General features: G+C 37.9%; 1 protein-coding gene across 1 annotated transcript; it reads left to right on the top strand.

Moving 5' to 3' along the window:
- Positions 1-2,513: 2,513 nt before the first annotated feature.
- On the top strand, positions 2,514-10,691 carry LOC122968970 (deoxyribonuclease-2-beta-like). The gene is made up of 8 exons (XM_044334521.1): positions 2,514-2,761; positions 4,015-4,090; positions 4,446-4,502; positions 6,327-6,501; positions 7,171-7,306; positions 7,500-7,682; positions 7,768-7,980; positions 10,291-10,691. Exons 1-8 carry the CDS (start codon positions 2,713-2,715, stop codon positions 10,689-10,691), a joined length of 1,290 nt encoding a protein of 429 aa, XP_044190456.1. The 5' UTR covers positions 2,514-2,712.
- The last annotated feature ends 4,359 nt before the right edge of the window (positions 10,692-15,050 follow it).

The raw sequence follows: 15,050 nt of genomic DNA, 5'->3' as shown, positions 1-15,050 counted from the left end.
CATTTTCCTCAATAAATATACAAACTACAATAAGGTTTTTGTCTCATTTGTTTAACCGATGTTTCTTTATCTAGTTTTAGGACTTGAATGCAAATCTGATCACATTTTAGGTCATATTAGAAATAGAGCAATTTCTAAAAGGTTCACAAACTTTCAAGCAGCAGCATGATAATCTAGTGGTTTTTCAGACAATAACAAAATGAAAACAGAAAGGTTGAGATGCTAAGAGTCAGGAGGAGAGTTTCTGTGAAATCATGTGACCACAGAGAGTCCGTCCCTTCTCTGATGGACTATAAAACCTCTGCAATCTCTCTGCTCTTCCTGCCTCTTCAGCATCTCACAGCTTCCTGAAGCCGACAACACAGGTAAGAAAACTCTGACAGACCAACGATGAAATACTTTCAAATGTTAAGATCACGATTTTAGACTCTACACAAAGCTTTAAATGGGGGAGAAAAAAATAACTTGATATTTATAGATATCTGCATTTATTCTTGTACAATAACACTGAAAAGAAATTTGTCTTGCTGGATGAGGGCAGACATTTAAAAAAAATCTGGCAACTGAAATGTTGTTCTTATGAAGTGATCTATCAAACATTGCATCTGTTTTACAAACCAGAACTAGTTTAAGATATATGTACATAAAGCAAAACATAGGAAAAGCTGATAATGATTTGGATGAATGATTCTAGGAGCAATTTTATATTCCACAGAATACATTTGTGGCCTACTAATTTGCTTTGCCAAAAAGATTTTGGATGACATCATTATCTCTATCTGTATTTATGGGAAAGTTGAGAGTAAATAAGGTGTCACCCAGTAAACAATACTGTCTATCCATCTGTTATCAGCACCTCACTTTCGATCTCATTCTGTCAGTCACCACTTAAAGCTCGTGCCAGCTGAGGCCAAGAACGTAGCCCAACCAGTAAAATCAGAGCTCCACCTTTAGGTTCCACTCCCTTCAAACCACAACATTTTGGCAGTCCAGATTACAGCTGATGCTACTCTACCTGTTGATCTTGAATACTTTGGCTGGCACATAATGGGTCTATCATGCGTACACGCAATTACCTGAATCAATTATCAGTCATTCTTGACAGCTGTTGAAACATAATCGCACACATTGCCTTGTAGAGTCAGGATTTACCTGTTGCATTGCAGTGTGAACTAGAGATATTTGTTTAACTAACTGACTTTGTTTGAACCATGGAGATTAAACAGTGCTTTTAAATGGACCATAAACTCTTGTAAAGTAAATGAAGTGTTGACTTATCTACAGTCTGAGCTGAGTCAAAGTCTCTTGACTAAGCCATTGTTGATGCCATCTATCTTAGCTTACTTATCTATCTTATTTAAACCTTTGGCCTTTATCTCATTATATTTAAATTGTATAAGTATCGTATGGAAAGAGGTGGGATTTGTCTGCAAACCAGTAGACTGACCATTAGGAAAATAAGGCACCCTTAAAAAACATTGCAGTTGCTATAGTTGACATTACTCCATTCCATTCCAACTGATTTTGGTACAGTACTACTCCCTATTTTGCTCAGCCATACCCCCTTTAGATTGTTCTATTTGTCTTTGCCCTTTAGTGTCATCTTTAAACAGGTTAGGTTTAGGCACAAAAGCCACCTAGTTAGAGTTAGGAAAAGATCATGGTTGCACTAAAAACTATGGTTAAATATACTCACAATCCACCAATAAAAACACTCTGACTCTGGTTAGAAGCGGGAAGTGAACACCAGTCTCCTGCGGCAAAGTCCACTTTTTGCCATGTACTTATCCAGCCACCCACCCCCTATCCCCCATCCCACCACCTCTTAATAAGAAAAATGCTCACCTTGACTATACTCGGCATCTGTTAATGCCCATTTAATAGGCTGATAACATCCGAAGCAGGTGGTCTTCTTGTATTCATATCGGTGATCAACAAAGTAAACAGATGATAATGGCCTTCTGAACCTACTAGTAAATGTAACAGGCCCCTTCTATGTCATATCTATGAGGCTGATAACCACTGATAACACCCATTCAACTGAGTGATAACATTCAAAGCGGGTGACACTAGTGGCATAACAGCTCACACTCAAATCTCTTTGTCTCAGCCAGCAGCCAAGTTTACTAGAACTTTGCGTTATTAGCTTAACCAGCATGCTGTACTTGTGTAAAACATATTGGCGGTGGATGGGACACGACTTCTGGCAATGTTCCTCAGTTAATAAAAGCATGTTTGTACAAGTTTTGTAATGTACTGCTCAAAGTTTAGGTTATTGAACAAGACACCAAGATTTCTTGCAACAGGCCAAATGTATTCAGACAGGTACCCAGTAGATGTCAATATTTAAATACTGGAGCCATTACAAGGTTTTCTGTCTCATTTTAGTTCAATTGAAGAAAATTCTTAGACATCCAGTCTCTCACGTCTGCACTCCTGTAAAGGACTCAGCATACTGGGGTCAGTGGGTTTAACAGGAACATACAGCTGAGTGTAGTCAGCATGTCCTTGGAGTTAAACATTTCCTCTCATTCTAACAGGGATCTGGGGGACAATGGCTGATAGTGAGTAGCTTTTGAAGACAGTGGAAGAGTTCCTGGAAGGCTCCTGGAAGGCTCTTCAGTCACCCCAAAGAGTCATCTGGACAAAGCAGACACACCAGATACTGTAGATAAGACAATAAAGACCTGCAACAAACAGCCTGCGGACAACATGAGTGATCTACGGAAGGAATTCTTAAACTTAAAAATAGGAGCACATGGTAAGCTGCAGGACAGAAACATGAAACTGGGACATGATGTGATCACACAAGTCTTCTGCCAAAGCAGAATATACTAAAATGGTAGAATTAAAGCTGAATCGTTTTATTTGAATTTTTATGAGCCTCTTCTGCATCCACACAGTATGGGTTGAGGAAAAACAGGCTGCTATTTTAATGTATATCGCTGCAGGGACTTGCCATCAGAACAGTGGCCATATCAGGCTGTGATGCAGTTGGTAAGGATGCTCTCTGTGCACAGTCTATGGTTAACTGTGATAATAACGCTAATGCTAATTTTGACTTTTAGTACAAAAGACACTGAACAAGACTTTTTTAGGCAACCAAAATGTTTTTTTAAATTTTCATGAACCGAAAACACGCTGAAATAGTGGCGGCTACGCCTATACTGCTATTCTAATCTAGGGTTACGATACAATACATACCTAAAGCATACCCTGCCTTATTGTATATTTATTCTTAAATGGGGCCATAATTTACCAAATGAACATCATGCTGTATTGAAGAAGACTTGAAACTAGTGATTGAGACCATAAACTCATTAGGAAAGTGTTTACTGAGGGGGTCATTTTCTCATAGACTTCCATACAATCAGACTTATTTCTGCAGCTAGTGGAGTCGCCATCTGCTGGCCATTAGAGGGAATGCAGGTTTAAGGCACTTCCACATGGCTTATATTTTCAGACCCGCTTAGGAAAATGCAGGTTGTGTGCAGGGCCAGTCCCAGGCCTTAGGTCAAGGGAGGGCCCAAAAGGGCTGCTGGAATAATTTGTCAAAAATACATATTTGTGAAAACTATAATATAGTATTTGTGAGTCACATAAAAGCTTATTTTTAATCTATCTAATTTGTCTTGACATAACGGTCCCTCCCTATAATGCAAAAAATGGTTTGGTCTGTCAGGCTACTGTAAAAGGTCAAAAGTTTAACATCTAGCCAACCCTCCCCTCCCCCCTTTTTTTCAAAATGGCCAGTCGTCAAAAGTCAGGTGCTCAGAAGAAGAGAGAAACAAAAAAGAGAAAATGATAGCAGAGCTGTAGGGGCCTTATGGCCAGGCATTTGAAAAAAAGCTATTGAAGTGGAAGATGCAGCTGCAACAAGTACAGCCCAACCTGCAGTGGGTGTGGAGGCTATTAATCAAGAGCGAGGTGAGACATCCATTGAGCCAGTTTAAACATCTGGCAAACACAGCCAGTAATAAAAAACTAACACAATGTGTCCTTTGACTGAAACAGCTGAATCTGGAGGTGGAAGGAGTGGCGTCAAAGATAAGAGACAGAAAGGGGGAGGGACCCAGCCTGCAAATGACAGGTATGAATAGTATGAATGTGCATAAAACATGGACAGAAACCCAGTGAGATGACATACTCTGGCAGCATATGTATATACGTTCATGAAGTGTCATAGTTTGCAGATTAGACATTTGTGACATTTTTAGTGACATTTGATGACTATCTGCTTTTACAGGATCACCTGGACAGATTAAAAGGTGAAATAACAGTGTTATATGTAGGTTTACAAGTGAGATGTCACCGCAGTGATGGTGACTTACCAACTTCGATTTACATTCCAATTTGTCTATAGGTTAAGGGCTTAACTCATATAATAATTTCCACAGGGCCTAAAATGAAAACAAACCATGTTGATGTGCTGCTGTGTGTTTCAGAAAGGCATTTAAGGGCCCAGTGACCTGCAGAGATGAGGACAATCATGAAGTGGACTGGTGAGACAACACTTTCCTTTTCCTATGTATTTATTTCTGCAGCTGCTTCCCCAGCAATAGAGAGTTTTTGTTTAGGGTCCCTGTCCTTCAGAAAAAAACCCACATAATTTTCAGTCAATAAGTTCATTGTCTATTTTAGACACAGTTCATGTTTATTTTATGTCATGCTAGTCATGCTAGCAGTGTGGCTCTGGAGAAGGCAGTGCTGATCAGTTGGTCTGTCAGTCACTCAGTCCACCACTTTGTTCCAGTCTGCAATATCGTAACAACTGTTGGATGGATTGCTTTAAAATTTTGTTCACACATTCATGTTTCCCTCAGGGTAACTTCTAATTATTATATACAATAATTTACAATAATTTGATCCCCTTGATTTTTCATCTAGCACCATCATCTGGTCAAGATTTTCTATTTGTACAATACTTTGGTTTATGAACAAATAATTGCAAACTGAAGACATTCCCACCAGCCTCAGATATACTTTGTGTTTACTGCTAATTAGCAAATGTTAGCATGCTAACACTCTAAACTAAGATGGTGAACATGGTAAACATTGTATGTTGTCTGTTGTCAAATTGCCCAAGCTGCCCTGTAGTTTATGTCAGATAAACTGTTAAACCCTGATGGGACTGCAGACTCTTGGAGTCCGCCTCGGCCCACCAGAGCATGATGTTACTATCAGTAGAAAAAATACAAAGATTACCCACAAAGGAAAGACAACAACTGGGAGTAGTTTTACCTTCTCAGATGGGTCGTTGTTTACATTTTTGATTCTATCACTACAGTAATCTAAATTACAAATCCATGTTCTGGTAATATGTTTGTTATTGCTATCTTTAATTACTTTGTTTTTATCTTTGATAAAGAATGTTTTTTATATATAACTTTATTTAAGGAGCTTTTGCATTTATATAAACATATACTGTACAAACACACTGAATGGTAAGAACATTTTCAGACTTAGAATTGTATTTATATTATATATATTTATATTAATTGTATTTTATATCATCAATTTAAAATCTACGCCCATGGCAAGGGCATAGATTTGAATATGGCCAAGTCTCCACTGTCCATACCCAAATCTATATTCATGCAAACAAGAAGATAAATTACAGCTGAGACACACAGGAGAGATGGGGACCTCGGAACATCAGTTTCTTAGATATTGTTTGATTTTATGATTTCTCTTCACTTTCAGCCTTTATTCAGAGTTGTGATTTTGCTGATAATAGTGGTGTTTGAAAATTAACTCTAATCAAACTTTCTGAGCTGTCAAGCTGATGGAGACAAATATTAACAAGATATAACTAGCAGTAAACAGCAATTGTCTTGGTTAGTTAATGAGAATACAAAGTGTTCTCTTATGGCAAATATACATGGCATCCGTTCATATTCCAGCTGCGCTCCAGATCATAAAAAATGCAATCGGCTACTTCTGATTCAGTCTGTCCTGTCAAGTCTGCTTGCAATCAGTGCATTTACATTACTTATATATGTTACAGTACTTCAGTAACCAGGTTAAAGACTGTTTCTTCTGTAATTTGATTATGTTGATGATCTCATGCACTGTATACATGTAAGTGTGTACATGTTACTACTCTTCCTTCTCCAACTTTTTATATGTACAAATATGCATGACAAAAGACATCAGACAAAAGGGTGTCTGTGACTGTAACAGCAGGGCAGGTGAATGAATGAAAAGTTCATTTTGCAAAATCATTTTGTTCAAAGTCTGAGTGAAACTGAAACAGAGATGCCACAGTTTACTCTTCAGAGTCACTATTATGTTCTGATTTCTATCTTCTCTGACTGTTTCATCAGGTACATCTTATACAAGACACCAAGGAATCAAGGCATGACTGGTTTGGATTATATTTACATTTATCCAGATCAAAGACTATATAATAGGGTAGTGTCTCGACGTAACATAAAGCCCATCAACGATCCTAATGGCATCCTGGCAAACACCCTGAAGCCGCTCTTTTGTGATCCTCTGGTGAGTATGATTTTAGAGATACAGCCCTTTACTTATTTTATTCAGTAACATCCTGATATTAACTGATGGGCTGACAAAGGAGTAAATATGATATAAAGTAAATATCTTCACTTGATATATAAGTGCTGCATTCAGAGCCTGTTCCTACAACACAATGCTGCTAATGAGTAAACCACAGAGTCACATCGACAAACAGCTGCCAGGAACTTAAATGACAGAGAAAGTATGGAAGTCCAGCACCGACAAGAATATTTTAAAATTAAATTAAGTCATGTTTCAATTCCATTTAAAATATTTTCATTGACAATCATCATTTCATTGAGTCTAAAAAGGTTTCCTCATGTTATCTTGAATGCAGTGACGGAATGAGAATAAAAGCATCTACACTGAATAATCAATATCAGTAATTAATGTGCAAAAAATATATTATTCAGCATTTATTATTATTATTGTTATACAATGTTTATTATTATTATTATCTGCTTTGAAACCGCAGAAGATTAATTTAAATCTGATTAGTAGAAAGTCTGAATTTAACCCAAAGATAGCAGGTTAACCTTCATCTCTGTGTTTTCTGTTGTGGTTGTTTCTCTGTTGAACATGTGAGGATCAAGGAATCCAGTAAACTTTAAAAAGTTGTTTCTTATTTTTCTTCTGCATCCCTCATAGCCACCAAACTTTGGATTCATCAGCTACAACGATCAGCCTCCTGAGCCTCCAAATGTTTCTGGATCCTCTGCTTCTTCTGTTTCTCCTTCAAAGCCGAAGAAGAAGAGTGTTTCTTCTTCATATGGTCACAGTAAAGGTAAACAGAGAAAGCTTCTCTCTCACAGGGAACATGTCTTTCTGTTCTCTGCTGATTTACCTTCAATAATCAAACTGACGTCAGATTTGTCCTGCTGGTCCATGACCTTCTGTTTGGGTCAGTTGGGGTTCAGCTCTGTCAGTCTGGTGTAGCTGCTTCAGATGAGCTGCTGTCTGACTGTTCATGTTCACAGGGGTTGTGATGGTGCAGAAGGATGACACTGTAAGCACTGGAGGCACTGGAGTCTGGCTGTTACACAGCACACCACAGTTCCCTTACAAGAGAGATCCAAATAATTTCTGGCCTGAAAGTGGAACAGATCATGCTCAGATATTCATCTGTGTAACCTTCAACTACAACCAGTTCAAACATATTGGTAATCCATCTTCATATTTACTGTGTATTATTCTTAGTGTTTACATTGAACGATACTATAAATGTGTCTGACTTAATGTTTTCAGGTAAACACCTGCAGCTCATCAGAGCGTACCCATTTGATTCTCATTTTCCACAAACCTTAAACCTTAATGAGCTTCACGAGGTAACAACCAGGAAAACCAAAAACCACAACACCCTCGCCAACAACCAGTTCGTTCCTAAGCTCCAACTGCTGAAATCCAGGGGAGGGAAGAAGTTTCACAGCATTGCTAAACAACGGTCGAGTACAGTAGAGGGTGAGTTTCCTTCATGTTTCTGTTTAAGCTCTTGGGGTGTGTATTGTATCACTACTACCTAATCCATTCAGAAAACTTTATTCGTCCCTAAAGGGACAACATATGGCAAGTGACATGCAGACATTTAAAATGCGAAATACAAACAGGTGCATGGAAGCACACCTATAGCTGTGTGGGTGATTAGTCTCAGCTTTTAGATGGTAGTTTTTTACTGTCGTTCACTTGTTCAGTGTCGAGTGAAGAAAGTTTTCATGTAGTTCACAGTAAAAGAAACATAGTTGATGGTAGAAAATCAACCAGCTCTCCTCTATTTCCTCTCCATATGACCAAAGCATCTTTTCCACGCAGCAGTTTTGGATAAAAAATGTTTTGGAGTGAGTTATGAATAAATTTCTCTCGCACATTGGCTGTAGTAACTCCTGCCCTCGAACACATTATCCAATAGATTACAACAGATATTCCTGTTTAACCAACTACCCAATGACAACACAGTGGGAGGAGTTTGGATCAACATGAAACTCTCCTGGTTGAATCATCAGAACAAAAAATGGACAACTGCATTAGAAAATATCTGGTTCTTTAGTAAATCAAAACTACAAGACTATGGACGTAAAAACTGAAGAAGAGAAGAGAGACTCCCAGGGTGCATTTCAGCAAGAAACAGCCAATCACAGAGCTTAAAATTAGGTCAGTGTCAGGGTCACTCCCAGAAACGTGAGTTTCTGTTTCCAGTAGCATCCATTAAAGAAATATTTGAGGCGCGTTCCATTAGCCTACTGGTTAAGACGTGCATGCAACATAACTGCAACGTTCACAGATTGAATCCAGCAGTGGACCTTTGTTGTATGTCACCCCCCATAACTCTCTCCCTTCATTTCCTGTCATATCTACACTGACTGGGTCAACGCTCTGGCTGGGCCGCTCAAGGACATTCACAGTTGTCTCTAAGCCACTCCTGCGTTGTCTTGGCTGTGTGCTGAGGGTCATTGTCCTGTTGGAAGGTGAACCTTCAGTTCAGTCTGAGGTCCTGAGCGTTCTAGACCAGGTTTTCATTAAGGATATCTCTGTACTTTGCTGCATTCACCATTCCCTCAACCCTTACCAGTCCCCCAGTCCCTGCTGCTGAAAAACACCCCCACAGCATGATGCTGCTACCACCAGGCTTCACTGTTGGGATGGTATTGGGCAAGTGATGAGCGCTGCCTGGTTTCCTCCAGACATGCCACTTAGAATTGAGGCCAAACAGTTTCTTCGACCTTGTGGCTTGTTTTTTGCTCTGATATTTATTGTCAGCTATGAGACCTTATATAGACAGGTGTGTTCCTTTCCAAATCATGTCCAATTAATTGAATTTACCACAAGTGGACTCCAATCAAGGTGTAGAAACATCTCAAAGATGATCAAGAGAAATGAAGGTACCTGAACTAAATTTCAAGTGTCTAAGGGTCTGAATACTTATGTCAATGTGATATTTCAGTTTTTCTTTCTTCACTTTTCTGTCTTCACTTTGTCATTATCGGGTATTGAATGTAGATTGATGAGGGGAAAAAAAGAATTTAAACAATTTTAGCATAAGACTGCAACATAACAAAATGTGAAAAAAGTAAAGGGGTCTGAATACTTTCTGAACGCCTGTATGTGTTTGCCTTTTGCCTTTTTCCATTTTAACTCTAATGAAGAAACAATAGTGGTGAAAACGTTTTCAGTCTGAAAAACTACAAATCAATCATTGCTCCAGTCTGTTTTCTGAAGTGTATTTTCCCTGTTCTGTGAAGCATTTGTGAAGGTAAACTGGTATGAAACATTAAGATTTATCATTTATTCATGTATAACTCATTTTTGTATTTGTTTCTTTATTGCTACATGCCTCTGTTACCTCATAAGTTGTATTACCATGTACTGTCAGGAGATTTATAGCTTTTAGGGAGTCTTCTAGGGGCTGGAGGAGAGTTCCCTCTCCCCAAGTCTCTTGTCTCCATTAGGCTGTGTTTCCATAGAAGGTAACATCTGTGTTGAACTATGAGCCTTGCAAGAATTTGATCTGCCCTACTGTATGTGGGATTAGGTTGTTAGGTGGTAAAAATCACTGAACCCTTCCCTTCTTGTTGACCATTGAGTTGATAGTGTTGCCTCCATATATTGTCACAATATTTATTCATCTACATCAGTGTTTTGTTATTTCATGAGTACAGATAGTTTGCAGATAATTTCCACAACAACATGTTATTGAGCTGCTGAGACAGAGAGAAGCTCTTCTCACAGATGTGAACGGTCTGTTTAACGTGGCTCCTATTGTTGTTGTTCTTGCAGATGGAGATCTTTATGTCACTATTTCAAAGACAGTCAACAGTGATGTGAATGTCCAGAGCTGGGGCTGCCAGACAGCCCGTGATGGTTCCTTCTGCCCTCCAGATGGAAAAAAAGTGCAAAATATCCAATCTGTAAAAACTGATTTGGGTGAATGGGAAGATGATCATGACCATTCAAAGTGGTGTGTAGCTGTGGATCGAAATAAAACCTGGACTTGTATTGCTGATGTAAACAGAGCAAAGACACAGTATGAGAGGCTGGGGGGAGCGCTGTGCGTTAAAGATGCAAAAATAAGAAAAATATTCAAGAACTTTGTAAAGAGTGTGGATCGTTGTCCAGCTCCAGCAAAAATGGACATTGGTTGTAGCTCGTACTCACACACTGACACTGTGAAAGACTGACTAAGACACAGACTCTTTCATGGTCTTTTTGACTAATTTTTATAAATACTGAGCAAGAGTCTATTTTAAATATCTGTGATGTTTTATTCACCAAAAATTGTTTATTGTTAATTTAAATCCATCTTTCCTTTCAGCCCAGATTCCCCTCTGACTTCCAGCAGGCTGTTTCTGAAGCTATTTACATAAAATCTTCATTATGAATTAGTGTTAATTTTGTCAGATATTTTTTTATTTAGTCTTAGTCCTGTGTCAAATGTCCTTGTTAGTTTTTATCATAAATCGTCTTTTTTTTCAGTCAAGTTTTAGTTGACTAAAAGTGAGTGCATTTTAGTCTTATTTTAGTCAAAGAGAACTGTAACTATTTTAGTATAGTTTTAGTCAAACTGTTGACATTTTAGTCTTTTTCAGATTAAATTGAACATTTCAGTCAATCTAGCCCCATTACAGGTTCACATTGGCATCCCCCCCACATATACTTGCGACAATAACACAGGCTCGCATACATACACACACCAGCGTATAACCAATGCAAGTGGGGGGAGGGTCATCAAATATGAGTGTTTGTTAAGCAGTTGGGAGTGGGGGATTACATAAATTAATAAGAAAATGCATAAATTGATAAGATGTTTAGAGCAGTGTGTGAGAGAGAACGCATGTGTCATCCAATGAACAGGATGTTTGGATTGTAATTTAGAGAAAAAAAGTCTGTAATATTATGTCTCCTCTTTTTTGTCAACGAAAATAAAGAGAGTACTAGTTGAAGTACTTCTTGAAGTCTGCACAGTTTAAACAGTTAATTCTTCTTGTAATATCAGTTCAGTCTACTCAGGTTTCCTTCAGTCCATGTCAGTTGTGGCTCCATCTAGTGGTCACTACAGAAAACATCATTATCCAGAGTTGATCTAATATTCTTCAGGATATGTTCACTATGATGATGTGAGCTGTGTTTTCTTTGAGTCTCTGTCAGACTTGCTGCTCAGTTTAAAGTCAAACAGACATTTAATAAACAAAGTTCAGCAGAAGCTTCAACAGACTCAGAAAGCAGCTGATGATCCAGTGAAGACACTCTGAGCAAACTGGTTTCATCAAGCTCACATTTTATTCATGATTCACAGAAAAATGCATCTAGCAGGATATGATTTAATGTAGAATAACACAATAATAACACAATAACTTTCACATCATATTAATCTCATCACAAAAGTTGAAAAAAAGTTGTCTGACCTCAGAGTCTCCAGTCTACAGTGTGGACTCTCGAGAAAATTACACAGAAACATCACTCCTGAAACTTGCCGCTTGTTGTAGCTCAGCTCCAGCTTTCTCAGATGGGTGGGTAAGCTAAGATTTTATTCATGATTCACAGAAAAATGCATCAAGCAGGATATGATTTAATGTAGAATAACACAATATACTGCAATCACTCTAATAGAACTTGTTAGAAAATAAAGAACATGAATGAATACAAGTTTTCCTACATGGCCTGTGTCATGTGAAATATTAAACTAATCATTACAAGCTGTATGATTCAAATACATGTGAAGAAAATTTCATCAAACAGAAGCAAATGAGATTTCATGACTCCACTCAAAAACACAAACATCAGAAAGTTGGATTCACGTCCAACACAGCAGAATATTTCTACGTTCTGTAACATCGTCTGAACAAACGCATTCAAATGAGAAAATCAATCATGTGTATCAGTTTCTATATGATGTCAGTAACATGTTACTGTCCCTCCACCAGTTTACTGACACTTCTGTCTGCATGAGTCACTTCAGAAAACATCTCAGCCTCATATTGACTGAAACACACAAGAAAAACATTCAAATCATTCAAGTGAAAGAAGCTAAAGAAACATAATGTGTGTGTGTAGAAGATGATGTGACTGCTGTTTCTCTGTAACAGCAGGGAGGCTGTTGTACTCCACATGAAGCACCAGGGGGCGTCTTCACTCCGTATTAAACCTGAGCTGTTAGCTGTGTTCACTTCCTCTCTACTCTTTATGGTTCATTCTTGACCTAAGAAACAGCAGCTGATGAAAACTATCTCAACTCAAGGTCCAGTAATTCATCTGTTCTGGAGCTTGATTGACTGTTACACATGGTCTTCATCAGCAGGTTGAGTTTGTTCAGTTGTTACAAAGCTGGAGGACTTCTCATCCATGCTGCTTTAAACATTGAGCCTGATGTGCTGCTGTGTGATGTGGTTGAAAGCTCCAGAACAGTAAGTGGACCCTTTATCAGCCATTGCAGTATATTTACTAGTTCTGTTCTTTACTGATTTGGACAAACAAGAGATACAAGACGTGCTGACAGTTGGACACCAGTCGAGATTAAACTGAATGACTTTAATTAACTTTATTTATTTATTTATTTTTGTGTTTGTTGCTTTGTGAGGACTTTTTGAAGTTTTATCATGAATTTGCTCCTTTTGCTTTCTGCAGTGGGTCATAAAGGCCTCAGTATGTTTTCGATGAAGTACCTGAAACCTCCTTTCTGAGGGAATTACTGAAACTTCCTGAAACTGACAATCTGACATCAAATCCAGTTTACTCAGTGATTGGTCAGCTGTGAGGAGGTCAGGGAGTAAGCAGCACAGTATCTCCTTATAATTAGTCTCTATACCAAACATGGTAAATGGTAAATGGACTGTACTTGTATAGCGCCTTTCTAGTCTTCCGACCACTCAAAGCGCTTTTTACACTACGAATCACATTCACCCATTCACACACATTCATACACTGAATGGGTACAGGGGCTACCATGCAATGTCCCAACCTGCCCATCAGAGAAAGCTAACCATTCACACACATTCATACACTGATGGCACAGCCATCAGGAGCAATTTTGGGGTTAAGTGTCTTGCCCAAGGACACATCGGCATGTGGACTGGAGGAGCCGGGAATCGAACCACCGATCTTCCGATTAGTGGACGACCCGCTCTACCTCCTGAGCCACAGCCGCCCCCAAACATCTGGACCATAAATCTATTTTTCATTCATTACAACTTCAGTCATTAATAAAATGTGATTAATCTCTCAGAGAGCAGAGAGAGCATACACTCAGGGTTTTATTGAGGTTTAATGGAGAAAAAACATTCACAATCACATTATATTATGGTCCTTCGTTATATTAATGTCAAAAAACATTAGAAGAATGCATGTGAAGAATGCAACAACATTTTAGAATTTTTGAAAAATTATGGATTGAATTTAACCCAGAATACCCAGAAACAGTATGTACAAAAATGTGTATCAGCTACACAAAACTCAAAATAATTTCTGAAAACTGAAAATATTTTAAATTTTTGTATATTCTGAGACTGACATTTTCACTTTAGAAAAAGTCATAAAGTTTTAAGTTAACAGAAATGTGTTTAGGGTGTTTTTACTGCTCAAGTGTACAAATATTTTGTACTAAAGTTTTGTGTTGTTTTGTTGTTTGATGTTACCTTTCGAGGTTAATCATTATGTTAAATATATCTTCATTATAAACTGCAGCTTCATCATAAAACTTTTTCAGACTGCAGAAATCTTTAACTTGTGTTATTGTGCTGTTTCCAGCTGTGTTATTGAGTATCTGCCTCTTTTTAAATATATATATTAGTATATTTATACACATTAAATAATTTCTGTTATTGGTTGCAGACTGAAATAAATCCTGCAAATGGGTCAAGTTTGACCTGAACATTAGTTAAGGGTTCAGATTTAAGTGGAGGCGACTTTAAGTTTCTATCTGATGTAAACAGCATCATGTACTGACTTACTTCTTCTTTGTTTTCTCTTGTCTCTGTAGGTCATGTAAATAGTGTCTGATGAGCCCACGTAGGCTTTAATAAAAAATATTGAAATTTAGCTACTTCAATACCACTTTAAATTTTCTGTATTACCTATTTGTGTGCTTTAACTTATCCTTAATTTTTCTCTTATTATTATTTAAGTATTACTTACTCCTGACATTGTCAATCTGTTATTTTTTACACTGCCCAAATCAATAAAAAGATTATTTAAAAAAAGGTCAGTAGTTTTAGTGACCTTATTTTATGAGTGTCAGACTGATGTGTTTGAAGTTTTATTTTGATATTTCCCTGCAGGACATGTAATGATGTCTGAATGTAAAAACATGAAGAACAGACGTTGGTCGTCCTGTTATATAAACGAACCTGCAGGACAAATAGATCCAGGTTAACATAAGAGTCCTAAGAGTCCAATCAATAAAGCCTGTGAAATGTTTAGTTTATGTAAACCCACCACAGTAGTTTGTTCAGTTTGGTTTTATACTGTAGATAATGTTATTTGTATTCAGGCTGTGAACTGTGAGGTTCACAGGTTTATTGTATTTCCCGCCATTGTTAGACTGT

This window comes from Thunnus albacares, chromosome 18 (assembly GCF_914725855.1).
Source record: "Thunnus albacares chromosome 18, fThuAlb1.1, whole genome shotgun sequence".
Classification (NCBI taxonomy): Eukaryota; Metazoa; Chordata; class Actinopteri; order Scombriformes; family Scombridae; genus Thunnus; species Thunnus albacares.
The sequence above is the reverse complement of the archived record's forward strand: the minus strand, read 5'-3'. Positions and strand labels throughout refer to the sequence as shown.

Excerpts from the sequence above, each read along its gene's own strand:
- LOC122968970 (XM_044334521.1), top strand. The coding sequence starts at position 2,713 with ATGAGTGATCTACGGAAGGAATTCTTAAACTTAAAAATAGGAGCACAT. Across the intron at positions 4,503-6,326 it reads GACAATCATGAAGTGGACTG|GTACATCTTATACAAGACAC; the intron begins GTGAGACAACAC and ends CTGTTTCATCAG. Across the intron at positions 7,981-10,290 it reads ACGGTCGAGTACAGTAGAGG|ATGGAGATCTTTATGTCACT; the intron begins GTGAGTTTCCTT and ends TTGTTCTTGCAG.